General features: G+C 46.0%; 1 protein-coding gene across 1 annotated transcript; it reads right to left on the bottom strand.

Moving 5' to 3' along the window:
- Nucleotides 1-586: 586 nt before the first annotated feature.
- On the bottom strand, nt 587-27,817 carry pidd1 (p53-induced death domain protein 1). Its single transcript, XM_080736543.1, has 15 exons — nt 27,098-27,817; nt 26,369-26,782; nt 25,641-25,793; nt 25,381-25,432; nt 25,082-25,283; nt 23,966-24,115; nt 23,131-23,304; nt 22,607-22,754; nt 21,132-21,267; nt 20,429-20,579; nt 16,395-16,518; nt 15,538-15,653; nt 14,783-14,890; nt 3,769-3,965; nt 587-1,687 (listed from the first exon to the last, which is right to left on the bottom strand). Exons 1-15 carry the CDS (start codon nt 27,804-27,806, stop codon nt 1,450-1,452), a joined length of 3,072 nt encoding a protein of 1,023 aa, XP_080592669.1. The 5' UTR covers nt 27,807-27,817; the 3' UTR covers nt 587-1,449.

Genomic DNA, 27,817 nt, shown 5'->3' with positions numbered 1-27,817 from the left:
AACCATATAACCAATCACAGCGCGAACGTCGCTCCGGGCAATGGGATCTAGACTCTACCGGAGCAAAACAAAACGGCAAAGCAAAGTGATAAAGTCAGGTCCTCTAGTGGCTTATAGTGGAAAGCGCAGTTACAATTTTCCATTTAGTGCAGATAAAAAGGTGCTTAAAAAGGGAGGAGATGGAATTCTGCGTCATCGTGACGGTCGTGACGATTTTTCTCAAACCCAGTGACCTTCAAATAAAAAGAGAGCGAGCGAGTGAGCGCGCGCGCGCGCGCGAGAGAGAGAGAGAGAGAGAGAGAACATGCATAGATCGATTGGGTCATTTGGGGATGTTTTAAATGGACCATGAGTCATGACATGAGGCATTACAGGCATACAGTGTGCATTTGTGTAGATTCTAAAACCAACACGTTTCTTCATAATCAGCATATTTGACTTAAATATAGTCTATATATTTTTCTTTTTTTAAAGAAAGAAATTACATATTTTTAAGCTGTTCGTGTAAATGTTTTATTGAGACAATACAGTACTGCACCTAAAACTGTCTGTAAAGAGAATCAAGGCACACAGGTGAAAAGTCACTGATTCATAAAGATGCCCTCAGACAGTCAGACCTCACTGTCGTTAGCTCCAAGCTCTATACAAACTGAGTGGAGTGCAGGGACATGCTGGGCCCCTGATTCAGCCCGGAAAAAAGAGTTGGAGAGGCCCTCATTGCGAGCTATAGAGAGATCTCTCTACAGATCTCTCTATAGCGCTGCTGCTACTCAAAGATTTGCCATTTCAGATCATGACAAGTGACAAGCCAGGGGGCCAATTACATGAGTTATATTTCGTCGTTGTCGGGTTTGCCTCGCACCGCGAGGCGTTGTGTGCTTGTAGATCTGCTGTTTTCACTACTTTTGTGCGACGGCCTCGTATGATGAAGCAGGGCTTTGCTTTTGGAAAAAATTAACACATTTGAAACTTGGAGATACAAGGTTTCTGGCCGACAGTGATGATTTACTTTGTTGGCCGCCCAGCCCCCAAAATGGAACGAAGGCCGACATTTTATTTTAATTTCTTTCCTAATGGCCGGCCTGGACCGGCCAGGAATGAACCGGCCGTTCGGGAGTTGTCCCGCTTTTCCCAATGGACAGCACGTCCCTGGTCGAGTGGAAGTTGATCCTCTGTCACTCAGCATGGTGGGAGAGATTATAAAAATTGTGAAAAGGTGACCTTTGACCATTATTTTTATTCACCTGGTCAGCTCCTTTGGACCCCTCCGTGTCACGTAAAGTGGTATTGCTAACTTGTCACCAGCTACCGCGATTCTGAACAAAGTACAACAAAGAAAGGTTTCATAGTGCAAGACAGCAGGATTTCCATAATGGTGGCACATGGTACCCCGAACGTTCTGGCAGGGTGTCCTAGTTGCTCATGCAAGGCAGCCATCTGCACCACCCGCTACGGCGGTTCATTGTGAAGGGAGGAGGAGGTCTCCGCTTCCAGACCCACTCTCCTCAGGGACTCTCTGTACTTCTTCGTTCCCAAGCTGACTATGTCCTCAATCTCTTCGGCCAGGTCCTTCCTGCCGCTCTCCACCATGGCTTCCACCAGCCTGGGCACGGCCCCCTGGCCCACGCCCTTATGCCCTCGTGCCCAGTGGAACAGCATGTCCAGCACCAAGGCACCCAGGTTATCCCTGAAGGGGCAAGAAGACAACATGAAGATGTGATTTTTTTTATGCCTTTATTGACAGGACAGTAGACTGACAGGAAACGGGAGGAGAGATGGGGAGTGACACGCAGCGAAGGTCGTCCGGATTGGGAATCGAATCTGCGCCGCTGCCAGGCATCTATGCCTATGCCTAAGTGGTATGCGCCTGGACCAGTAGGCCAGTGGGTGCCCCATGAAGATGTGATTTAATGGATGAGACAACAGTGAATCACAAAAGACGGAATCTGAACAGTTATGAGATATGATATGACAAATGTATATTATGACAGAAATTATGAAAATAAATTAGAAGACACTTATCTGGATCTGGCACAACATCCATCACATTACAGATTATTTGCATTGTAAAACAGTTTTTCTTGTGTGAGGGAATTCACTGGGCACGTGTTCTCCTTTGTATTTGCACTTTTGCAGAGGCATGCCATGTGTACGTCACGACACATTTAACCGCCCATTCATTTTTTATAATATCCCATAATCCATTTCCCCCTCCTTCCTTCCACCTCTAGGGCCGCGTGTGAGGAGCATGCGTGAGTGGTTTTCTGAGTAAAAGGAGGGGGGAGGGTGCCAGCTGATCGTCAGTCTATGTGTGTAATCTCCTGCAGCGTCCCAGATGGCACCGTGACGGCTGACAGAAAGATTAAAACCATCAAAATTCTCCACCACATTTATTCGCTTTCTCGCCCCTTACTGCAGGTTGTCTTCAGGCACAATATGTCTCATCTCCATCTTGTCCACCAAGACCCCGTCCTCGTCCCAGGGGTATGGGCTATGCTAACACACGTATGCACATGCACTGAGCGGCTCACATGCTCATCTGGAAATACACAATGACGTATGACGAATGATCTCTCCATCTCTTTGACCACGATCCAGATTAAGGACGTCATGAAGCTGGGTGTCTCCACAGGCATGCTACGAATGGCACTTCAGAAATGTGGTCCTCTACGGGAACCTACCACGGTAGCCTGGAACCAGACCAATCCGCCTGGGCAAAAAAACTTGCCCTTGGTGAATATGGGTCTGGCCACCAATCGTGTCCAGAGCCATTTTTTTAACTCACCCCTTGAAAGGAAAATTCTGTTCGCAAGTCCAGACTAATATCCGATATGCAGCGAGGAATTAGTATGAGCAAAGCTAGGCTACTACCACGGGTCACAGACAAAGTCAGAGAGAGGAGAATGAGGCTGGGCAGTGCGTCAGGCACCCAGAACTAGTGGTAAGCAAACTGACACTGTGGGAGCGAACCCAGGGCAAAGCAAGGAAAGGCAAGAAGCGCACAGTGGCGTGACAGCTTAGCTAACAACACTTTTAGAGCTCAAGCAATTTTTAGAGCAATTCAGGAGAAGTTGGTGTTGGCTAGACTTTCAAATTGCATCGAAGCTGGGTGTGCTTAATGATAATAAAACCTGGAATTTATATAGCGCTTTTTGAAGTACACAAGTTGCTTTGCATGTGTGTGGAGGACAGGGGGATAGGAAGACAAAAAGAGAACTGAATTAGGAAAAAAACTCAGCTTTACTCAGGTTTAGCTTCATTCATTACAACATCTCTCATTAATCCTGGAGTTCCACCTTAATCTGAATATTGCAAATCAGTCAATGTCGAAAGGCATTTCCAGTCATGATTGGAAAATTTAAGTCATATCATGTAATAACACTAACCAATTTATTTTATATATTTTGCAACCCCTTAAATCTTATACACTTATTGGACCAAGAGTCCCCCAGGGCTCTATATTAGGTCTACTGCTTTTTTTTGTGTGCCCAATACCAAACCTCTTCACCAAAAATACCTGCTCTACAAGCTCACAACTCATGAGCTTAATTGAATTCTGCTACTTTTGCTATATTCAGCCCTAGAACTGCTAGAACAGGGATGCTAGGGTCATTTTAAAATTAAATCAAAAGCATATGATGCCAGCAATCATGACAATTCTTTTTAAATCAGACCATTTTAGACATTTTAAGATATTAATTGGCGCCTTGGCAGACTCAATATTGTAACTATCTCTTAATGAAACATGACCTGTTCTACTATACCCACTTGTACTTGTACTGGATCCGGTCCAGCTCCTGGTAGCTCAAGCCCAGGTTCATGCCAATGCTGCGCCAGTCCTGTCCTATCTGTAGAGAGATGGACAACAGGTTGGCCTCTGTCAGGTAGCCACTCTCAGGGTCCCCCAGGTTCAGAGGAGGGTACTGGTGTTCCTCCATGCCATAGCTCCTATCCCAACTTAGAGCCTGATAGTGAAGAACAATCACAGAATAGTTTTAACGCATGTACAGTATGGGATTCCTGACTAAAATGGGTTAAAGATGCAGTGCCATGACCCCCCCCCCCCAAAAAAAACATGATAATCAGGTATTATGATTATACTAGGAGGAAGATTTTCTTCCAAAAAAGTGTACAGTAGGTTTTTAGGTGGCCACACCCACCAGTTCATTAAGTATGCCTGGTTGTCAGGTGGGTGGTGATCCAGCTGAAGTTAGCCACACCCACAGTGTTGGGTGAATGGTAAAAGGGGAGGAGATGATTATATGATGTCATTTAATCACTGTTTTTGGATCTGCACTTTTGACCCACAAGGTGTCAGCCTCCAGGAAGAAACCCCAAATACTAAGGGAATACATAATTGCTCATAACAACCACACCAGGAGGTCTAATGAAGAACTGTCAACCTCATAGATACATGAAAACCAGAAACTATGGCACCGCCTCTTTAAGTGCTCATTTTGGGTCACGCAATGTTCTGCATAAGCGCATGGTTTTACAACAAATGCACAACTTTTGATAAGGCAGCTGAGCGAAGCACCCGAGGCAAGCAGCCGATGGCCTTGCACGTTGGCGAGTGCGCCGACAAGCTGTTGTGGATGTAGTAGGTTATCAGGCAAACCAAGAAGAGTTCTCCTGCTTTCGCTAGGCCGCTACCTCTGCATGTCTCAGCCAATCACAGTGTTTAGAGTTGAAAGATTTAGTGGGGAATAGCATACATGCAGTTGTAACACGTGGACTGGTGTATGCATTATTGCAGTGGTGTGTTCTACCGTGTTACGCTACAGTATATACAAAGTACAGTATTGTACAGTACTGTCCAAGACATACAAAAAAAAAAACGATATCCTCTACTAACCATTTCATTCAGTGACCACACGTGAGCGTGTATGCGCACATTTCATGCGTGTGGGAGGGAATAATATGGTATACACTCTGACTCTTATTGCAATGCAATAATCCAATGGGAGACAGCCACATTAGTTTGTCATGGGAGGGGATTCTATTGCTATAGGCCATCGTACCTACATATTTAACTCTTTATTTGTTTGAACATACTGTAGATTGAGGAAACTGGTTCTACAGGATCCTTCTCAAAAAATTTGAATATTGTGTAAAAGTTCATTTTCTTCTGTAACATAATAGATTTTTTTAAACTTTCATATATTTTAGATTCATTGTGTATGCAGTGAAATATTCAAAAGCTTTTTTGTTTTAATTTATTTTTATGGCATATAGCTCATGAAAATCAAAAATCTCAAAATATTAGAATATTTCACATGACCACTCAAAAGAAAGATTTATAATACAGAAATGTCAAACTTCTGAAACATTATGTTAATTTATGCACTCAGTACTTGGTATGGAATACCTTCGAACAAATTCCTTCATCAATGGGGCGTGGCATGAAGGTGGTCAGCCTGTGGTACTTCTGAGATGCTATGGAAGCCCAGGTTTGCTTTCATAGAGGCCTTAACTCATTTACCGCGATCCCCGTCGAAACCGGAGATTTCCCGCTGTACCTCTCTGCGATGCCCGAGGAGCCCGAAGATTTAATTAGCTTTAATAATTATGAAACGATTAAAAGTATGGTCGCTGTATATAGCCGCTTCGGAGACTTTAGGCCCGCCCCCTAACTGTATCTGGTCGTATTTCCTGTTTAGACCGGATCTAGGTTTCCATATCCGGTCTGAGAGCCCATCGCAGCTGCCGTCCCATAGGTTTGCGTTGTAAACAGAGGAAGGAGCTGCACGGCCATATCATCACGTTTTTTTTTATTTGATAGCTGTTTGATTCTTGTGCCAGCCTGGCATATGATCCGCGCACATATCGTCTGCTATGTGCGCGAACGTGCCCACGTGTTACCATAGCGCACAGCTGGCTATTTCTAACGTTTCTTATGTAAATACTGGCGGATTCAGCAGGATACTGCCTGGCAATGGATTTGTCTATTACAATGGATTTTTTTTATTCGAAAGCTGTCATCTTGTCTACCGGTCTACTACATGAGTCGCGCACAGATCATGCACTATGCGTGCACGTGCCCACGTTAAAAGGTAAGGACAATTTGGCAGCTGCTTAGTACAGCTATGTTTAAAATGGCAGCAAAATTGTTAAGCTCATCTGTGTGGTTGAGTCTGGTATCTCTCATCTTCCTCTTGACAACACAACACAGATTCTCTGTGGGGTTCAGTTCAGGCCAGTTTGCTGGAGGCCAGTAATACCATGGTCTGTACACCAGTTGCTAGTAGTTTTGGCTCTGTGGGCAGGTGCCAAGTGCCAAAGATTTTAGAGCATGTAATGCTTCAGTAGGTTGACAAGCTTCATGGAGATGATGATTTATTTTAGCCAGAAGCACTTGGCACCTGCCCACAGAGCCAAAAGGTGTACTGACCATGGTATTACTGGGTTTAACTGACCAGCAAACTGTCCTGACCCGAACCCCACAGAGAATCTGTGTTGTGTTGTCAAGAGGAAGATGAGAGACCCCAGACTCAACCACACAGATGAACTTATGGCCTCTATCAAAGCAAACCTTGGCTTCCATAACACTGAGCAGTACCACAGGCTGACCAACTTCATGCCACGCCCCATCAACAAAGACAATTTGTTCAAAAGTATTCCAGACCAAGTACTGAGTGCATAAATTAACAAAACGTTTCAGCAGAAGTTTGACATTTCTGTATTATAAATGCTTCTTTTGAGTGGACATGTGGAATATTCTAATATTTAGAGATATGGATTTTTGATTTTCATGAGCTGTAAGCCATAAAAATCTAAATTAAAACAAAAAAAGCTTTTGAATATTTCACTGCATGCTCAATGAATCTAAAATATATGAAAGTTTAAAAAAAATCTATTATGTTACAGAAGAAAATGAACTTTTACACAATATACTATTTTTTTCAGAAGGATCTCTATATATAGCCTGAAAGATATGTAATAAAACTACACTGATATGGCCTCAAAGCATAAGAGACTCTTTATGAAGAACCATACAACATTATTACACCAAATGCCTTGGGTTTAAATAATTGCTGATCTAATAACCTAGAAGTAAAACATTAACATACACACGGATGGACGCACACAGTGGATGTCTCCTAAGTCAGTGGTTCTCAACCTTTTCAGGCCGCAACCCCCAAAATAATCATATTTTAACTGGGGACCCCCCACCCTGACGAGCACTAAGAGTTGAGGAATTACATTTTGCATAACACGGTTCTATTGTGAAAAAGGCAGATCTACATGCAACTAGATCAGCTATTTTCACAATTTCTGCATCAAATATTTGAGAATCTGGCCAATGTTTAATTCGTCATTTTAGAGGTATTAAAAAGTCCTTGAATTGTCACTTTAGAAATGTGCATATACCCAATACACTTTAAGTTGGTTTGTTTACTGTTGGGTGAGAAAACAATGTTGCACATTAAAGTTATACCATGTAACTTTTTTTATAAAACAAATCTTAAAATTGTCCTAACTGTTAAATCGCTAAAGTTTTAGAACACCCACTCTGTTATTTTCAGCTTCTGAAGCCTTCTCTTTATATGTTTATTGTCATACCTCCAGACAAGGTCCCCCTATGGGATAACAGCGCCATCTGGCGCTGCAACAGAGTAAAACTCATAAGCTCCCGTACGAGAAATATCATTTGTCGGGAGGGCTGTCAATCACAAACGAGGGCACCGCCCCCGAGTGTATATAAGCCCTGTGGGCTATCATAACTTCCTCTTCCGCACCTCTGCTTACCTGCAACTAGAGTGTCGCGAACTCAGCCATATAAGTTTTAATTCTGTAAAGTTTAGCCTAAAGCGACGGCTAGGAAGTCGGCCACTGGCCTTTATAGATTATCTCCCGTACGTTTTCTACTTCTATTCTTCCTACAGTTCGGTCTTTTCTTCACTTTCGCTTTGAGTCTTTTACTTCTTCTCTGTACGTTCTGCCACGTGTCTCCCTGCCCTAGCTTAGCTTCGCTTAGCTTCGGTTAGCTCACGATGGCGGCTCGTCGGCCCACAGTTAGCAACCTGCTAGCCAGGGTACCGAAGAAGTGCGGCCTTCCCAGCTGCAAAGGCCTCATCGCCAATGAAGATACTCATCCGTTCTGCATTGTCTGCATGGGGGTAGGACACGCCTTGGCCTCTCTGTCCCCTCCGGCCCCGGCCACGGGGGTGAACTGTACTGACTGCCTCCAGTATGATGTTCCAGCCCTCGAGGCCCGCTGTGAGATCGCTGGCGCTGGTTACGGCCTTCACACCACGGTCTCCGCCGGATCCCTCCCAGACACCTCTCCTCGTGTGCCGGACAGCGCTGTACGCCACAGCGCTGCTTCTCGCCACGTGGTTAGGCCTCCAGCGGCCTCGCCCTCAGCTAGCTTCGGTAGCCCCGTTGCTAGCGGGTCTGCGGCCCCTGCTATCACTGCTGTTTCTCCGACGGGCTCGACTGCTGCCGTGCCCAAGAAGAGAACATGCAAGACCGCCCACGTTGCTCCACCGCCAGCTGCAACCTGGACCGTCCCCCCCAAAGAATTCCACCCTCTAGTCGTCGGTGACATTCCTCTCTCTTTCTCCGTCCCCCAGCTACGGGCTATGCGGCCACCTAGCCCCGTCTCCTGGCATGCTAGCGACGGAGACGAACCGGAGCTAGAGGACTACGACATGGATGAGGTGGACACGGAGGGTGAGTACTCGGAGGAAGACGAGTCCTCTTTCCCCTCCGGACAGGGCGGAGGCGCGGCCAGGGTGGTTCCTCATGCCGAGGCTTCCACCTCCGCCGCGTCCTCCCAAGCCCCTTCTGCCTCTCTCCCCCCTTCCATGCCGGCTGGGGCGAGAGGGGCAGCGGCACAAGACCCAGACTCCATCCCCATGGACGAGCTCTCGGTGCTGGAACGTGCTACCATCCGTTGTGGCCTGGAGCTGCCGCTCGGAGACGCGCCACTCGGACCACGGGCTAGAGTTCCCCTCCTTGGCCAGGATGTGGATTCCTCTCCCCCGCTTCGAATGGAAAAGCTCCCACTGGTCCCAGGCTTTGCAGAGGCCCTGCATTCAACCTGGACTACACACAAGGACCCCCCCAAGCTCCCCTTCCTGGTCGACTGCCGCGACGCAGAGAAGGCGGGAATCCCCTTGTGCCCTCCCATGGACAAGCTGATGGCGCAGTCCCTTGTCGGGAGCCTCAAGTCAGGTCATGAGCGGACCGGTCCTAGAGGCCGCAATCCCCTCAATCTGTCCGTGGGGAAGAAGCCTCCTGGGTTTGCCATCCCCTTTGACGACAAGCAGTCTTCCAGGGTTAGGAACTCTTACAGAGCCTCCGCGCTGGCAGCCAGGACGATGAACGCCACCCAGCTGCTGCTTTTCTCCACCAGGCGCCTCCTTAGCGAGATGCGGGAGGTGCCTGACGTGATGGTGGAGGAAATGGACAAGTCGCTGCGCATGCTGATGGACCTGAATGTCCACGCCATCGAGTGGCTTGGACACGGCATGGATTACTGCATCCAGGCGGAACGTGCCAGGTGGCTTGATAAGGTAAAGTGTCCTGGCAGTTCCGGAGAGGAGACCGAGAAGGTCCTGCAAGACCTCCCCGGCCACCCTACCTCCCTCATGGGCGGTGGACTGGAGCTTCTCCGCCAGGAGGTGGCGGATAAGAAGATCACTCTGGAGCTCCTGGAGGCCACGACGGACCCCCAGGTACCCAGAAAGGAAAAGAGACAGGGACGGAGCAAGGCCCCTGGTCAGGCTGACAGGGGGCGCTCTTCCTCCAAGCAGGGGAAACAGAACAATCCCCCTAGGACCCCCTCTTCTTCCTCCGCGGGACCCCCTCGCACTGCAGCGGGGGCTCAGGCCCGCTCCCAATCCCGCCACCCTCCCAGGCACGGGATACCGGCCAGCTCCCACAAAGCCCGTGGGAAGCCGCCGCGAAAGTGACACTGGACTCTGGCGGGGTCCCCCTGAAAATTCAGGGGACCCCCCCTTGCAAGCGCAGACGTTTGGACAATATGAACAATTTTTCTTATGCCAAGAAATCAATGTTTATTCCTCCTCTGTGCTCTCCTCCAGTGCCTGTATTAAAAAGTGTGTTGATAAAACAATGCCTGTTTATTTCAAACCCACCTGCTTTAGTACAGACGACCCCATTTTGCATGAATTTAGCCAGTGTAGAGAAGTCCAGGCTGGAATTTCTTTCCACTCAGAAAATATCGCTTCCTCCAGTCACGCAGACAGGTTACAAGCAGAATATTTCTCTTTGCAAAATGTTCCCAGACAAGCTAATTCCTATTCACAATGGTATGGTCTCACTAGTGTGCAATACCCCTCTGTCTCCACCGAGCGGCACTGTTATGCCGACTCTAGTTCAGGACAGGAGTTTGGTCTTAGCGTCAGGGAAGAAGCCAACACATATCACCCAGGGTCGGCCTCGTCTTCCCGTAAGGAAGCATATAAAGGCCTTAGCACAGGTTGTAAACGTAAATACAATTCCCCGAGCCGGGGATTAAGTTACTTATGCGATGAACCCTGTCCCCCGGGCTCCACGCTATGTGCCGCCTGTATTTTTAACAAGCGAGGCTTCTTGGAGGTCACGTGTCCGTCTCCCACCGGATACGGAAATAAGCGTACCGGAAACGGAAACGCTCTTTCCGCCGGTGTCTCCGCGCCTTCCGGCCCGGCGTCTAGCGGATACGGATACGTGCCCGGATACGGAACCTCTCCCTCCCGGCCCAGTAGTCCCGCTCAGGCGGTACAACCCCAAGGCTTCTCCGTTGCTCAGCAACACGTTAGCACAGTGTGCAGAGCATTGGAAGCGTTGCAATCCGAATCACTGGGTGTTTCGGACGGTGACACGGGGCTACAGACTACAGTTCGCGGAAATACCCTCCCTATCCAGCAAGGTTATTTACACTCGAGCCCGCGGCTTGAAAGCGGATGCCTTGAGGGAGGAGATAGACTCACTATTGCGCAAGGGCGCTATAGTGGAGTTATCACGCGACCAGAGCCGTTTAGGCTTCTGGAGCCGTTATTTTCTGGTTCAGAAAAAAGGAGGGGGGCTGCGTCCGATTATGGACTTACGTGCTCTGAACAAGCACTTGAAAAAGTTCAAATTCAGGATGCTGACGTCAGAGTCACTGATGAAATCAGTGAGACAGGGGGATTTCCACTGTTCAGTGGATCTGAGGGACGCTTATCAGCACATCCTCATTTATCCCCCACACAGGAAGTTCCTGCGGTTCGCCTTCGAGGGGCGCCTGTACGAGTACACGGTCCTCCCTTTCGGTCTTTCCCTGAGCCCTCGGGTTTTCGTGAAAGTGACCGAGGCAGCCATTGCTCCACTGAGGCATCAGGGAGTCAGGCTGGCGAACTACATAGACGATTGGATGATTTCCGCCGCCTCCTGCTCAGAAGCGGCGCGCCATACCAATCTGGTGTTGTCACACCTGAAGGCCTTGGGTTTCAACGTCAATTTTGGCAAAAGCATGTTGTCACCCTCCCAGCAGATTTCCTTTATAGGAATATCTCTGGACTCGGCCACCATGTCCGCTCGCCTCTCCCCGGAGAGGGTGGACAGGTTTCTGACTTGTCTCGGCTCCTTCCGACTGAACCAGGTGGTCAGGTACAAGGAGTGCATGAAGTTGACTGGGCTGATGGCGTCAGCAGTGCAACTTCTGCGTCTGGGCAGGTTTCATATGAGACCCTTCCAGCGGTGGTCACTGGCGCTCAGGATTCCTTCCCTTCAAGGGTACAGGAAGGTGACAGTCAGCCAGGTCTGCATGGACGCTCTGGTCCCATGGAGGGACCAGGCGTTGTTGACGAGTGGGGTCTCCATGGGCGAAGTGGTGTCACGCAAGGTGATCACCACAGACGCCAGCCGCTCAGGGTGGGGCGCCACCCACGAGGGGCGCTCAGCCAGGGGCCTTTGGACCCAGGCCATGTTGGAGTACCACATCAACTATCTGGAGTTAATGGCGATCTACTTGGCGCTCAAGCATTTCGAACCATTTCTCCGGGGTTGCCATGTCCTGGTCAGGACGGACAACACGGCGGCCCTGTATTATCTCAACAAACAGGGCGGCCTCTCCTCGCGTACGCTGGATCAGCTGGCGCGCGAGATGACCCTCTGGTGCTTGCCTCGGTTGAGGTCCATCAGAGCCTCCCATGTCCCGGGCCTTCAGAACGGCGGCGCCGATCTGTTGTCCAGGGGGGAGCCTCGTTACGAGGATTGGTCTCTCCACCCTGCGGTGGTGAGGCAGATTTTCTCCAGGTTCGGTCAACCTCGAGTCGATCTCTTTGCCTCCCAGGAGAACGCGAAGTGTCCCCTTTACTTCTCAGTGAGGGGACCTTCTCCTCTGGGGACGGACGCGTTTGCTTACGAATGGCCACAAGGTCTTCTCTACGCGTTTCCACCCCTGGAACTGATCCTTCCCACTCTGGAGAGGATCAGATGTTCCAACCAGGAGGTTCTTCTGGTGACACCATCCAGGGGAGTGTGGAGGTCTCTGATCACCCCACTGCTCTCTCGACCCCCTTGGCGGCTTCCCTTGCACAGGGATCTGCTGCGCCAGGCAGGGGACGAGATCTTCCATCCAGACCCACGGGGCCTAGACCTGTGGGTTTGGCCCGTGAGAGGGAGAACCTGCTCGCAGCAGGCTTCTCACCGACGGTTGTAGCCACTATTTAGAGTGCTAGAGCCCCCTCTACTAGGGCTGTGTATGATGGAAGGTGGAATGCCTTTTTGGACTGGTGTGAGCTACAGGAGCCACCTGTGGTGGCTCATTTAGCTTCGGCCCAGAGGGTGTTAGATTTCCTGCAGGACCGCCTGGACCTTGGTCTGGCGTTCTCTACACTGAGGGGTTATTTAGCGGCTATTGATGCCTGCCACCTGGGGGTGGCAGGTAAAGGCCTTTCTAAAATACCTGAGGTGGTCCAGTTCATGCATGGTGTTGACCATTTGAGACCTGTGACTAGAGCCTTGTTTCCTGTGTGGGATCTACAAGTGGTTCTTGAGGGCCTTTGCAAGGCACCCTTTGAACCGATTGGGAGGACCTCTTTGAAACATTTAAGTTTCAAAACAGCTCTTTTGCTTGCCTTGTCTACGGCTAAGCGTGTGAGCGACCTTCATGCGCTCTCTGTGAGCCCTGATTGTATGAGGTTTCTCAATAATGACTCCAAGGTTCTTCTTAAACCTCATTTGAGTTTTATTCCTAAGAACCGTGTGGTTCCGAAGGAACCTGTTGTTTTGACGGCTTTCCATCCTCCTCCGTTTGCATCGGAGGAGGATAGGCGTCTTCATTGTCTTTGTCCAGTTAGGGCCCTGAAGGCCTACTGTGATAGGACGGTGGACAGCAGGTCTACTTCTCAGCTTTTCGTGGTCATGAATGCCCGTCAACGGAAAGCGGTGTCCAAGCCCACTCTGTCGAGATGGCTTGTGGATGCAATTAGGTTGGCTTACACCCGGTCTGGGTCTGAAGTGCCGGAAGCACTTAAGGCCCACAGTACTAGGGGTGTGTCTACCTCTTGGGCTTTGTCCAAAGGTGTCTCCATTGAGGAGATTTGTGCAGCGGCGAATTGGTCTTCGCCGTCCACCTTTGCGACCTACTATCACCTGGACGTTGCGCCTTCTGCTATGGCGCATACGGTTCTGGGTGCTGCTGCCCTTCCTACTATGTAGTGGGGCGGCTCTCTCCCCTTCCTGAGACAGCATGCTGCTGTCTCTAGGATACATGGGGGGGGACCCTGAGTTTTTCCCTTATATTACTGCAGTTTTATAAGGTGGACCTGTGTCTGCCCTTAGTGCATAAGGCAGGCCTCGGTCTGTCAGGGTCTTTTTCTGTCTGACACGCCCAGGCCCTGTGGGTCTGGGTCGGATCAGTCCTGAAAGGGGTCACGTCGGTTGACGGGACCTCCTTCCGGGTGTGGTCGGTGTGCACGACAGTCTTGTCGGTTCATGGCTTCTCGGGGAGTGTATGAGTCCCATAGGGGGACCTTGTCTGGAGGTATGACAATAAACGTATAGGTTCCGGACGGAACCATGTTTATTTAATACCGGAGGACAAGGTCCCCCGAATAAAGCCCCTCGGTTCGCTAGTCGCGGGCGCAGAGGTGCGGCTTTAGAGGAAGTTATGATAGCCCACAGGGCTTATATACACTCGGGGGCGGTGCCCTCGTTTGTGATTGACAGCCCTCCCGACAAATGATATTTCTCGTACGGGAGCTTATGAGTTTTACTCTGTTGCAGCGCCAGATGGCGCTGTTATCCCATAGGGGGACCTTGTCCTCCGGTATTAAATAAACATGGTTCCGTCCGGAACCTATACGTTTTCTATGAGTTGTGAGGGGGTAGAATTTCCCGGCAAAATGATGTCATCTCCCACATGATACACTACCGGCCAATCACAGCGCGGATCATACACCACCGGCCAATCACAGCGAGTCTTGCTGTCTCTAAAGGAAGTAGCTTCCCTCAGCAACTGTGTTTACATTGGTGAAGGAATCTTGCCTGCTACTCCCTCAATCCTGGTCTAAAAATGACGGGAGACGGCTCTACGGATGTGTATCGGCGAGGCGGAGGTGCTTGCGGCGGCCGCGGTGGTCCGCGGACCCCCGTTCCGGTGGTCCGCGGCGACTCCGGACGAAAAAAGCAATACCGCTACTGACCACTAGTTGAGCAGCTTCCACAGTACAGCTTTAAGTTAATCATCTGGGGACCCCCCAAAATAATTTGGGAACCCGACCCACAGGTTGAGAACCACTGTCCTAAGTAACCAGGAGAATGCAAAACATAATGTTTGACTAACTGGAAGTCTGAGTGGTAAGGTTGCCAACCACTGGGTGTCATGTCCTTTCCTCTTCCTGGCCACCTCCTGTGGCAGATCACTGGGAACCTCTCCTCTATAAAAAGACACCTACAGCCAAGGAGAGATAGGAGACACATTCACAATGTCTATTATCCAACAATATGTACCAGAATGGATACATATATTATATATGATACATCATACATAACATCCCTGCTGGACTGGTTCTCTCTTGCCTCTTCCGCTTCCCACACTTTTGTATAGATTCCAAATAATTAAGGCATAAATAAGACTAAATTGGGGAGAAAAGGGGGTAAAAAGCAACAATATTAAAAAAGAAAATAACAAAAGGATAGTTTTCAACTTGATTTTGCTTTTAGTTTCTTTTACACAAGAAAAAAAGCAAGGGGTTGATTTATTTCTTGTAATGTTACTGCATTATCATATAAAATATGGGCCTTACATGTGAGTGGGGACTATTTTCTTGAATTCTAAATCTGACTTGATATTTATTGTATATTTTCATATTTACACAGCATTATTTTCAGACTTAGACTTTTACAAGAATGATGCAGTAGGTACTACTGTATATATAAACACTTCGATTACCATTATGGTACAACTGATGATAAAGGATTCATGTTTATTGCTTAAGGCTTCACTCTTATTCAGAACAGGATTGATAGGATGAAATACTAGTTGAGTTAGTATCGAATACTACTGTATGTGTGCAATGTATTCATGTTCCATCTTACTTGTCCCCTCACTGGCCCTGCATGTCCCTCAGCTGGAGAGACATACACCTCCTTCAAGTTCTTCAGGCTGGAGTAGAACACAAAAGACAGTCTTCCTCCCTCACAGTCTGGTCTATCTGGAGGAAAGAAGTATGAGAAATAGGCCCGTCACAATTATTACATAATCGTCTAATTGCAATTATTTGACATATTCGCAATTATTTTGTCATAATCGTCATAATCGTTTCCCTGTTGAAAAATGTTCATATAGTTTCAAACATTTTCAAAAATAGTGGAAATAGCAGATCTACAAGCTCACAACGCGTCGCGATGCGACGCGTTGTGAGCTTGTAGATAGGCTATTTCCACTATCAATGTTCTTTTTTAAGTATAAAGTTGTCAAATGTGTCAGTGATTTCTTTGTATATTGATTTGATTTGATAATCTTTATTTTGAACTCACAATTAAAAACAAAACATTAAAACAAATAATAATGGTCACAATATATATTATATAAAAAAAACGTGATACATAAACAAAAAATAAAGTAAAAAAGTGCAATCATCATTTTCTTCAAAAGTCCATTGAGGTTATGTGTCATATCTGCCACGTGCAACTTCAAAGCCTACAAAGCCAAACAGAAATGTAATTGTCAACGACAAAAAACACAATTAAATCATGAATCGCAATTATTTGAGTGACAATTAATCGTCATGAAAAATGTCATAATCGTGACAGCCCTAATGAGAAATATCACCTGACGAGGTCTTACAATCTGCTGCTCCAAGGGAAGCACTACGAGATCTTGGGGTGGCAGCGGAGGTTAAATGTTAGAGATAAACCTCTTTAAGATAAAAGTCTCCAAAAGGACTTCAGACCTGAATTGATGTCCAGGCCCTTCTCAAAGCCAGCAAAGAACTGCTCCCCTTCCAGTATGTCACAGAGGTCGGACGGCTGTGGTCCCTCATACTGCTCCGACAGAGACTGAACCCTGCTGTCCACCTGAGGGGCAAACATAAAACGACCCTTTTCAGCACTTCCCCTTTGACCATTTTTACAGTTAACTTTTCCCCCTTTAAAAAGATAATTTCTTTAAAGCTATTTTTGCTTCATTGAGATATCAAGCAGTGAAGCAGAGAAGAGCAATGATATGCATGCAGCACTGGTGCTGAGGGCATAAATCAAACTGAGAACGTTGCAGTAATGTGGTCATTGTCCCACACTCAGGCTACACTTTAAAGACTAAATTGTGTGTAATGTTATCTGTGACTATGCACTAGTTCTGTATAAGCCACTCTGTCGGTTGTTCAGTCAGTCCAACATTTTCAATCGCATTGATTTTCAACAGCTGGACGTGGCTTATCACAGATTATATGCATATTTAATGAGATACCACCAGTGGAGAGACATGTGGTGTGCACACTGGTTGAGCCATAAGGACTCAATTCAATGAAACATTATTTATAGAACACTTAATCTCTCAAAAGGGGCCTTACATGCCCTCATACAAAGGAAAAACATGCTAAACATGATTAACCTTTATCTGTTAGCACTAATTCACTCTCATCTATGTGAGAATATACAGTAGATATGATAGTTACTGTATGACGCCACGGCCACTGCTTCATCAGATACTGTATGCTCACTAAAACTAGATCAAACTGTTGAAGGGAAACTATTATACAATTGAAGTACATCATGTTTTATTGTCTGCTTTTATTGTCTGCTATTTTTACTGTATCATACCTTCCTTCCATTCCTTTCTATATCTGTTCCAACTCATATCTTCTGGTCACGTAATGTGAACCAGTTAAACTTCATCACTTGTTGTGTGATACTGCCTGGTGTCAGGCCACTCAACAGCCATAATTAGAATAAAACTCTTTAGGACTCCACGCTGATATGTGATATAATAGATAATAGTAACACATTGTACACATTGTTATTAATAATTTTGCATACTGACCAGTAAGACTCCCTAATCGGGAGATAAGCGACCGTTGGTCGCTTATCTCCACAAATAGGCCAAAAGTTTGCTTTACCAATTATCAAGACATACGGGCAGTTGACAGTTTGCCATGGTTACTCATTGAAGTTGAATCTCCATATATGGAGACATAAGTTGCTCATACCATAGCAACCATGTTTTTTACAGGGCCTGGGATTGATGACATCAGAAATCTCCATATATGGGCATGAAAGGGATTTTGTTTCTGGAAATATGTCTGTGGGGTGCCACATTTGGAATAAAACACTTACATCACACATCTGGATATCCATACAGCCCATCTAGTTTGCCTGTGTCCATTTATGCCCATATATCTGATGACATTGGGACACTGATCTCCATATATGGGCATAAAACTTATGTTAATTAGTAAAGCCTGGGGATCTCCATATATGGGCATGAGGGGTACCCTAAAAGGGCATCATCTGGGAATAGCAAATATAGTTATCCTAGAAAGTGAAAATCTTACATCAAAGGCCATAACTACCTACCTACCACCATACTGCATTCCTCATTAAACTACCTACCAGTAAGATGCCTATAGGGAGAAAAGCAAAGGGCGAGGTTGCACCATTTCTTGGTCTTCTGGCCAGTGATGTATATCGGACCATTTAACCATATATGGAGACATCTGGTACCCAAAGATATTCACAGATATGGGCTTAATATTGATGACATAAGGGATCTCCATATATGGGCGTAAAAGGGATTTGGTTCCCCTGGCATCACAGGGATCTCCATATATGGGCATAAAATGGATTTGGTTACCCTGGCAACACGGGGATCTCCATATCTCCATATATGGGCATAAAAGGGATTTGGTTCCCCTGGCATCACAGGGATCTCCATATATGGGCATAAAAGGGATTTGGTTCCCCTGACATTACAGTGATGTCAGTGGCTGGTTCTACAGAGGGGATCTCCATTTATGGGCATAAAAGGGAATGTATGTATGATGATGTCAGATATCATAGACGTCATAGGACTTTCACATAACGAATAACTGAGTAAGCATGTAAACCCGTAAAATCTATATTTGGGCATGGCTGATTTATGACCTCATCATGATGACACGAGCAAACACAGCTGAATTGTATAAATGATCAGTGCAGAAACCAACAGAAGTATTTGACCAAGACTCTTCGATTTAAACATCAACAAAGGTGTGACGTTTGTTGATGGTCACAAAGGTGTGACGGACGGACGGACGGACGGACGGACGGCCGGTGGAGGTTTTCATAGTAAACTGCTCCCTGACGGTCGCAATAACCAGTAAGACTCCCTAATCGGGAGATAAGCGACCGTTGGTCGCTTATCTCCACAAATAGGCCAAAAGTTTGTTTTACCAATTATCAAGACATACGGGCAGTTGACAGTTTGCCATGGTTACTCATTGAAGTTGAATCTCCATATATGGAGACATAAGTTGCTCATACCATAGCAACCATGTTTTTTACAGGGCCTGGGATTGATGACATCAGAAATCTCCATATATGGGCATGAAAGGGATTTTGTTTCTGGAAATATGTCTGTGGGGTGCCACATTTGGAATAAAACACTTACATCACACATCTGGATATCCATACAGCCCATCTAGTTTGCCTGTGTCCATTTATGCCCATATATCTGATGACATTGGGACACTGATCTCCATATATGGGCATAAAACTTATGTTAATTAGTAAAGCCTGGGGATCTCCATATATGGGCATGAGGGGTACCCTAAAAGGGCATCATCTGGGAATAGCAAATATAGTTATCCTAGAAAGTGAAAATCTTACATCAAAGGCCATAACTACCTACCTACCACCATACTGCATTCCTCATTAAACTACCTACCAGTAAGATGCCTATAGGGAGAAAAGCAAAGGGCGAGGTTGCACCATTTCTTGGTCTTCTGGCCAGTGATGTATATCGGACCATTTAACCATATATGGAGACATCTGGTACCCAAAGATATTCACAGATATGGGCTTAATATTGATGACATAAGGGATCTCCATATATGGGCGTAAAAGGGATTTGGTTCCCCTGGCATCACAGGGATCTCCATATATGGGCATAAAATGGATTTGGTTACCCTGGCAACACGGGGATCTCCATATCTCCATATATGGGCATAAAAGGGATTTGGTTCCCCTGGCATCACAGGGATCTCCATATATGGGCATAAAAGGGATTTGGTTCCCCTGACATTACAGTGATGTCAGTGGCTGGTTCTACAGAGGGGATCTCCATTTATGGGCATAAAAGGGAATGTATGTATGATGATGTCAGATATCATAGACGTCATAGGACTTTCACATAACGAATAACTGAGTAAGCATGTAAACCCGTAAAATCTATATTTGGGCATGGCTGATTTATGACCTCATCATGATGACACGAGCAAACACAGCTGAATTGTATAAATGATCAGTGCAGAAACCAACAGAAGTATTTGACCAAGACTCTTCGATTTAAACATCAACAAAGGTGTGACGTTTGTTGATGGTCACAAAGGTGTGACGGACGGACGGACGGACGGACGGCCGGTGGAGGTTTTCATAGTAAACTGCTCCCTGACGGTCGCAATAAAAAAAAAAAAAATAGGGAGATCACAGCCAAGGGAACTGCAGTCGCAGGTATCTGTTCCTCTAACGCAGATCAATTGGATGACCCCGCCCCCAATTTATTCATCTCTGTAAAGTGCAACAGTGTTTTTTGCTATGCCAGCCTATATCGGTTAATTATATGTGTTCATGCACATCCACCACTGTCACCAATTCCAATTCTTGGAAATTTAAGGCAAGATTGTAAATACTTTTTTTCTATTATCACTCAGACACCAAGGTGAGAAGAAGGCTGTTCTTGGTAAACGTAGTCTGGTCAAAATGTGTTGACAGGAAAGAATAATTAGCCTACCTTATTTGTAGGTAAGCATTGTAAGAGAACCTGCGTGGGATCAGTCTTTCTCTGGAGGACCAGGAACTGGACTTTGAACTGTTTTAGCCTTTGGTAGACCCGCCTGACCACCCCACTGACACAGCGCTGAGTAGTGTACCACAACCAGTACCTAAGAAAACATTTTATGAAGTTAATATTAAACAGGATACAAAATGCATATGAATCAACCCAAACTAGGACTGTCACAATTATTACATAATCGTCTAATCTTTTATTTACATTTTTGAACATTTATTTACATTTTTGAACATTTTCACCATTGTCCGTCCTGATGAAGGTTCCCATGACCGAAACGTTGAAAGTTCTTGATTTTATTATCAGAGATCCCCTTTTTGAATATGTGCACCTGCCACCAACCTTTGAGGTGTGCATCAGCCTTGTCTAAAAAAAATTCCACGCAAAATAGGGAATCCAGTTTGAAAGAGTGATTTTATTTTTGACATAATCGTGATTATTTTTCATAATCGTCATAATCGTTTCCATGTTGAAAAATGTTCATACATTTAAAAAAAGGTCAAACATAGTGGAAATAGCAGATCTACAAGCTCACAACGCGTCGCATCGCGACACGTTGTGAGCTTGTAGATCGGCTATTTCCACTATCAATGTACTTTTTTAATCGTGACAGCCCTAACCCAAACATAATAGGAACTCAACTCACCAGGAGAAATGTGTGATGTAGAATATGGCATAGAGATGAGTGACATAGAGAGACACTTGTGACGTGATGTCCGTCCAGGTCTGGGCGTTGGGGTCACCATGTAGTAGATGTAGGCAGGACATGTCCACCATGTGTCCTGAGGAGCACCGGGGCACGTTGACAATACTTGTATTAATGTTGTGTTCCTTCGTGTGTCTGCACTGCATAACTGCAAACCTTCAGTGAAAATTGCAACTTTCCAGTGCACTTGAATGCCTTGTTGTGTACCTCTACCTCCTTTATCGTATCTCAAGTTAGGAGTATGGATTGCAACACAGATTGATTTTAAGGTAATGACCTTTGTTTACAAACTCTGCATATGTACACGTCCAGGGAGAGAGATCAGTTACACATGGTGTTGTGGCGCAGTCGAAAACGGTGACCGTTGACAGAACGTGCGTTTTCAACTGCATGTGTGTGTGTGCATAATAGGGCAATCACGAATAGTGATTTTTAGTATTCGAATTATTCAACCTCAAAGTATTCGAATAGTCGACTATTCGACAGGACTGGCCAAACTGTCAAATATTAAGTAAGCAAGAGGCGAATGTTGTGAAAATAGCCGATCTACATGCTCACAACGCCTCGCGTTGCGAGGCGTTGTGAGCATGTAGATCTGCCATTTTCACAATATTTATTTGTGGAACCGAGTCACATTAAATGTAATACCTACAATTCCAAGTGCTTGTCAGGGTGGGGGTCCCCAGTTCAAAATATGTTTATTTTGGGGGTCACGGCCTAAAAAGGTTTGAGAACCCCTGGTATAGAGCATTAACAAATTCATCCACCAGAGGCATTGACAACTCATTCTTATGACTTCCTATCTCGCCATGCTTTATAAACTATATCTTTTTTAAAGAGAAAACAATAAAAAAAGCAAATATTCGACTTCGGTGAACAACGTCGAATAGTGACTTTGATATTCGAATATTCGAATATTTGGTGAATGCCCTAGTGCATAATACAGTATTTGTTAGAACAGGGGTCTTCAACAGGGGGTCCGCGGAGGTACTGCAGGGGGTCCGCGAAATTATTGCTTAAAAAAAATATATATATATTTCAAAAAATGTTTTTTTTTTTTTTTTTTTTTCTCGTTTTTTTTACATCTATGTTAAAAAATAAATCATGATTCTATCCATTTTGAATAGCTTGAATACATGATTACTATGGAATTGACAGATTGTTGATATTATTGACATTTGTTCTCAGTTAATAAGTAGTATGTTTAGAAATGGTAGTGGTACGGCCCACCCTGCTCGCTGTAACTTGTATACGTTTAAAATAAAAAATATGTCGTAGCCCCGACCCCCCCACCCTACGAGGTGGTAGGGGGTCCCTGCTCCATCTCCTCATCAGTTTGGGGGTCCCCGGCCTGAAAACGTTGAAGACCCCTGTGTTAGAATAATGTTAACAGATTACAGATTCTCATGTCGTACCTGGTACTCCATTTGGTAGAGGGACCTGCACCTTAATAGGTTGCAGGAAATCCATGCTGGGAGTCTGCGAGAGGCAGAGTAGGGGGCTGACCCTGGCCTGGGCGTCACCACAAAATGCCTGCACCTCTGACACAGACACCTGCAGCACCTACAGTACAGGAAAAGCACACACAAACACAAATAAACAACCACATTGAGTGTATTCACACTATACCACACAAATACTCAGATTTTAGCCTGACTGGGAAATACTATTATACCGTAGCTATATTACATTATAGATTTCTGCTCAATTCTGCCAATTATTTGGCCAGTTAAACACCGTAGCCTGCGTTTTCTTGCATGTGAAAAAAGAGTAACTGACTGACAAATAAAAAACAGATGCTGGTGTTTATTTACAAAAACAGCAGCATGGTGATTAGTAGCACTCCGTCCATGATGGTATGCTAGGAATCACTTTAAATAAATTAGGCTATTCACCAAAAAATAAACTGTATTGCACTACACAACTAAACTGTGTTTACCTGTAAGGTAATGGTTCGGGCCTGCAGAGTGGAGTCTGGGGGGAATAGCAACTTGATACCGGGGTCAAAGCTGGACACCAACAGTGTGCCCTCTGGGGTGAGGGAACAGCTGTCCCTCACTGGACGGGACACAGCTACAAACCAGGAGAACTGCTTCACAGACGAGCAGGCCAGCTACAGGGATAAAGAGGACAAGAGTTGGAGAACCTTACTTTAAAGATGCACTCTCAATGCAGATACTACTCCAATGACTCCAATGTAATTCAGGCCACAAAGATGTGAAATACGTGGGACACTTAGATGACAGTAATGTCTAAAGGGCCATTCACACTGAGCACTATAACTATACAAAACAGTTTTAAAATAGTTCTAAACCAAGTGGATGGCAGTGTTCACACCAAATATAAAAAAAAAAAAGAAGTGGGAATGTGGGATGACGCTTAAGGGTTCCTTTTTTCCTCCCAAAGTATATTATGAATATGAATACTAAAGCATTGATCTAAATCATAATAGTCAAATCCTGCAGATATATTGTAGGCTACTTGGTGAATTGTATGATTCTGAAATAGTAATTGCTGATAATTATACTAGTAGAGAGAGACTAAGGCAATGACTTCAAATCAATATCACAATTATTTAAAACTTTTACCTCGATTAAAACGAATGAAATATCATTTTAAAACTAGTTTTCTTTACTAGTCTTTACTGTAAATATGCTAAATTATTAGTTAGGAAAGTAGCAACATTAAAATTAACTGACCGATTAAATACTTTCAGTTAATTGCCCAGCCCAATACTAAGAGATTCTTTGATAGTGAGAGGTGTTGAGGGTTACCCTGGCAGGACGTCCTCCGGGGTGGCATGAGTTGCTCTGGCTTCCTCTCCTCAGAACAGTGGGCAGCGTGCTCCATGCCTGCCCATCAAACCTCCGCACAACCACCTCCCTGCTGCTGGACCGATGGTATGGCACACACACCTCCACTGGCTGGGAGCATTGCAAAACATTTAATAGGGAATTTAAGGGGTGCGTTTTTACTACGGCTACGTGAGGCGGGACTACGGCTGTTATGACGTAATCGCCGTAGCGGTCAAAAGTGTTAAGCAACCAGCCATCGGCGACAGGGTCCCACCCTTTTCGCTGAACGCTTTAGTTCCCATGGCGACGCGACCACACAGCAGGCATTGTAGCCGCTACGTGGAAAGGTAGACTCTGCCGTAGTAGAGACGGCCGCGACGGCGGCAGGTTGATCTATTGAGCGCTGGTCATTTCCAGTTGCCGTTGTCATCTGCCGTTGCAGTGCAAAGCTTAAATAGCCTAATGAGTAGGCTACTGAAACGTGAGCAAGGCAGACACGAACTGAACCACTAGACCAACTACTGATGTTTTCACCAATATTTTGCATGAAAAAAATATTGAACAACTTAAATTTGAAGAAATGTAACATATTATGCACACAAATAATGTTTTAATAGATTAAATTAGTATATATTATATTAAATATGAAAAGAATATTTAAGTTTAACAATGAACGAGCAAACAAGTAAAGTAAATATGCATGAACTGAACTATTTTATTAAATCACATAAGAGCCCCATTCAAACATTTTGAAAAATAGCCGATCTACAAGCTCACAACAGGCTGCGCTGTAAGCTTGTAGATCTTTTATTTACATTTTTGAACATTTTCACCATTGTCCGTCCTGATGAAGGTTCCCATGACCGAAACGTTGAAAGTTCTTGACAGTGTCATTTTCTTAGATTTTATTATCAGAGATCCCCTTTTTAAAGATGTGCACCTGCCACCAACCTTTGAGGTGTGCATCAGCCCTGTCTAAAAAGAAATAGATATTTCCACCCAAAATAGGGAATCCAGGTTGAAAGAGTGTGTCAAAGAATGCAATGCACTTTGTGGAAGCAGAAATGGCACACATTTCAACCACCATAATCGTACCTTCAGAAAGGTAATTCCGTGTGGACGAAGTTCCAGCGGCCGGCTTGACAGGATGTCGTGCTCCTCTAGCCACACCCACTTCCTGTCTGGTTTCTTCTCGGCCCACTTCAGCCTCGTGGTAGTTGCCAGGCACCCTGGGGGGAACAGGAGCTCAGCCCCCCCTGGGAGAAAGACGTGACAGCCAGCAGACGACACACAGAAACTGAGGAGCACAGGGAGCAAAACATTTTTAACACGAACCCATCCATTTTGCTTCCAGTGCTTATGTGAATATGAAAGGAGTTGTGTGCTTGTCATACCTATGTTGGCTAAAGGCAAGGTGTAACTCTGGGATCTTCGTCTCCACTCGATCTGAGAAGAGAGAGCAGATAACACAGTAACAGCAATAATCAATGTTAGCCTAATAACAAATAACAATAAACTATCTGTATTACACATTTTAAAGACTGTGCAAATTATACAGACAAAGTAGACAGATAAAAATGTCTTACAATAAAAACAATTATAGAGCAGAGTTAACTAGAGCGCTATGAACAGAAGGGTAATTCCATTCGCTCGCCTGGTGTTGGTGGAAGGGGTGGAGGTGTTGGGGGTCGTCCCAGAGGGTTGTTCCGTGCATCCATTTTCAGCAGAGGCAGTTGGCTCAGACACTGCGGGATGAGGCGAAGGTGGTTGCTGTGGATGGCCAGCTCCCTGAGAGAGAGGAGAGACCCTGGGAAACACAGAGGACAGATTCTTATGATCTTATATCTAGATCTGATCCCACTGAACAGTGCACTCTGTGTTCGCTTGTTTTCATCCTCACTTCTATTTTCTCATTAACCATATGACTATTTATATTTAGCGATTCATGGGACCGTTTTGGCAAAGTGGTCTTTGTGGCCTCTTTGCTTTCTTTCTTTAAGCCTGTCGCATGACGGTGTTGCTCACCAAAAATATCACCAGATTTTCAAGCTAACTTAAAATCTGGTGTTTTCCCCACACCGATATTAATCAGCCTCGGTCCGGATGTCCTAACCCAGGTCACAGTAGCAAAGTGCTTTATACAGCTAGATGTAAATGAGGTGAGTGTCCACGCAAGAATTGAAAAGTCAAGAGTGCTTGAGCACTGTAAGCTTAACCACATATAATGAATGGACAGTGGACACTGCAGTCCCCAGAACCGTAAAACACAGCGATGTGAACAGGAAGCTAATATGGTAAAAAGGTGAATTGGTGGATTGGAGGCCAAAGTCTTTGTGTAAATCTGAACCTGATCTTGCCTTCCACTCACCCGTTCGCTCTTACCCATGGTCTCTGGCAGCTGCCTCAGCTCATTGTGGGACAACTCCAGCTTAACGAGCTCCCCCAGGGCGCCGATCTCGTCGGGCAGGCTCTGAAGTAGGTTGTGCGAGACGTCCAGCATCTGCAGCCCCTTCAGCTGACCCAGGCTCTGGGGGAGAGAGACCAGCCGGTTCCCCAGCAGGGAGAGGTAGCCGAGAGAGGACAGTTGGCCAATGTCAGGGGGAAGGACTGAGAGACGGTTGTGGCAGAGGAGCAACGAGGACAGAGCAGGCAGGTGGAGCAGGCAGGGGGGCAGGCAGGAGAGTTGGTTAAAAGACAGATCCAGGTGCACAAGGAGAGAGAGGGAGGCGAGGGAACTGGGCAGGGCAGTGAGGAGGCCAGGCAGGGGGAGACCTTGGGCATCATAAAAACAGTGTCCTTGAAAAATAAAGACACAGGTGAGACGGAGGTGGAACAGAAAGGGGAAGCAAGGGTTTGAGTAAAGGACAGAGTACAGGGTAACAGAGAATATAACAGAGAGTGAGAAGCCATATAGCCAATCTACTTGATCTTATATCAAATACTTCAATGAGAATTGCCGATCTACAAGCTCAGATTGGCTATTATTATTTTTTCACCTGAAATATTTAAAAACACATTAAAGCGGTTAAGACCTAAAAACACATTTAGCCTTGTTTGTTATTATGTCACAACAGTATAGGTACAGTATGTATGTATGTATCGTATGTGTACCTCGGATAGCCAGTGAGCGAAGCTGTTTGAGGTGATGTAGGACCTCGAGGGCGTCTTCTATTCCCGCTCCATCCTCAGAGCCCAGTCTCAGGTACTGAAGGGCCCTCAGCTGCCCTGGGATGGACCCCCATAGGATCGGGAGAACCGCCGCCCCACCCTGGTACACGTCCAGAGTCAACCTGGTGTCTGCCAGCACAGAAGAGAGCTCCACTGTGGGGGGCAAGGGAGGAGTGAGCGACAAGGCAGGGGAAGAGGAGGATGAGACACAGGAGGAAGATGAAGGTGTGTGATGGATGAGGGAAGAGGGAGAGGAGCGGTTCGAAAAGGAAGGAGCCCAGGTGTCAGTGAGGCTAGGTGATGGAGATGCAGGGGGGCGAAAGGTGGTTGGGTCCCCATCTTTCTGGGGTTCCCTTATTACTGTTTCTGTCCAACCTTCAGACACCGCTCCACTTGTACTCAACACTGACGCTCTCGTGTCATTGTCCCCTTTGTTTGTCCTGACTGGTAGCACAGCTCCCCCTTCTGAATCTGATTTCCCTTGATCCTCCTGGTGCTGACTTTCTACGCAGAGTCTGAGGGCCGTCAGGTCCACAGGATTGTCTTCTTTCTTGTTGGATGTTGTTCTTGCAGGAGTAACTTCATCCTCTGACCATCCTGAACCAGTCCATTTGGATGCTCGAGTCCCATTATCTTCATCACCGCTGCTCATTCTCTCCGTTT

Source organism: Nannobrachium achirus (assembly GCF_963921795.1).
Source record: "Nannobrachium achirus genome assembly, chromosome: 11".
NCBI classification, from domain to species: Eukaryota; Metazoa; Chordata; class Actinopteri; order Myctophiformes; family Myctophidae; genus Nannobrachium; species Nannobrachium achirus.
Note: the sequence above shows the minus strand (reverse complement) of the source record. Positions and strands in the feature narration are given on the sequence as shown.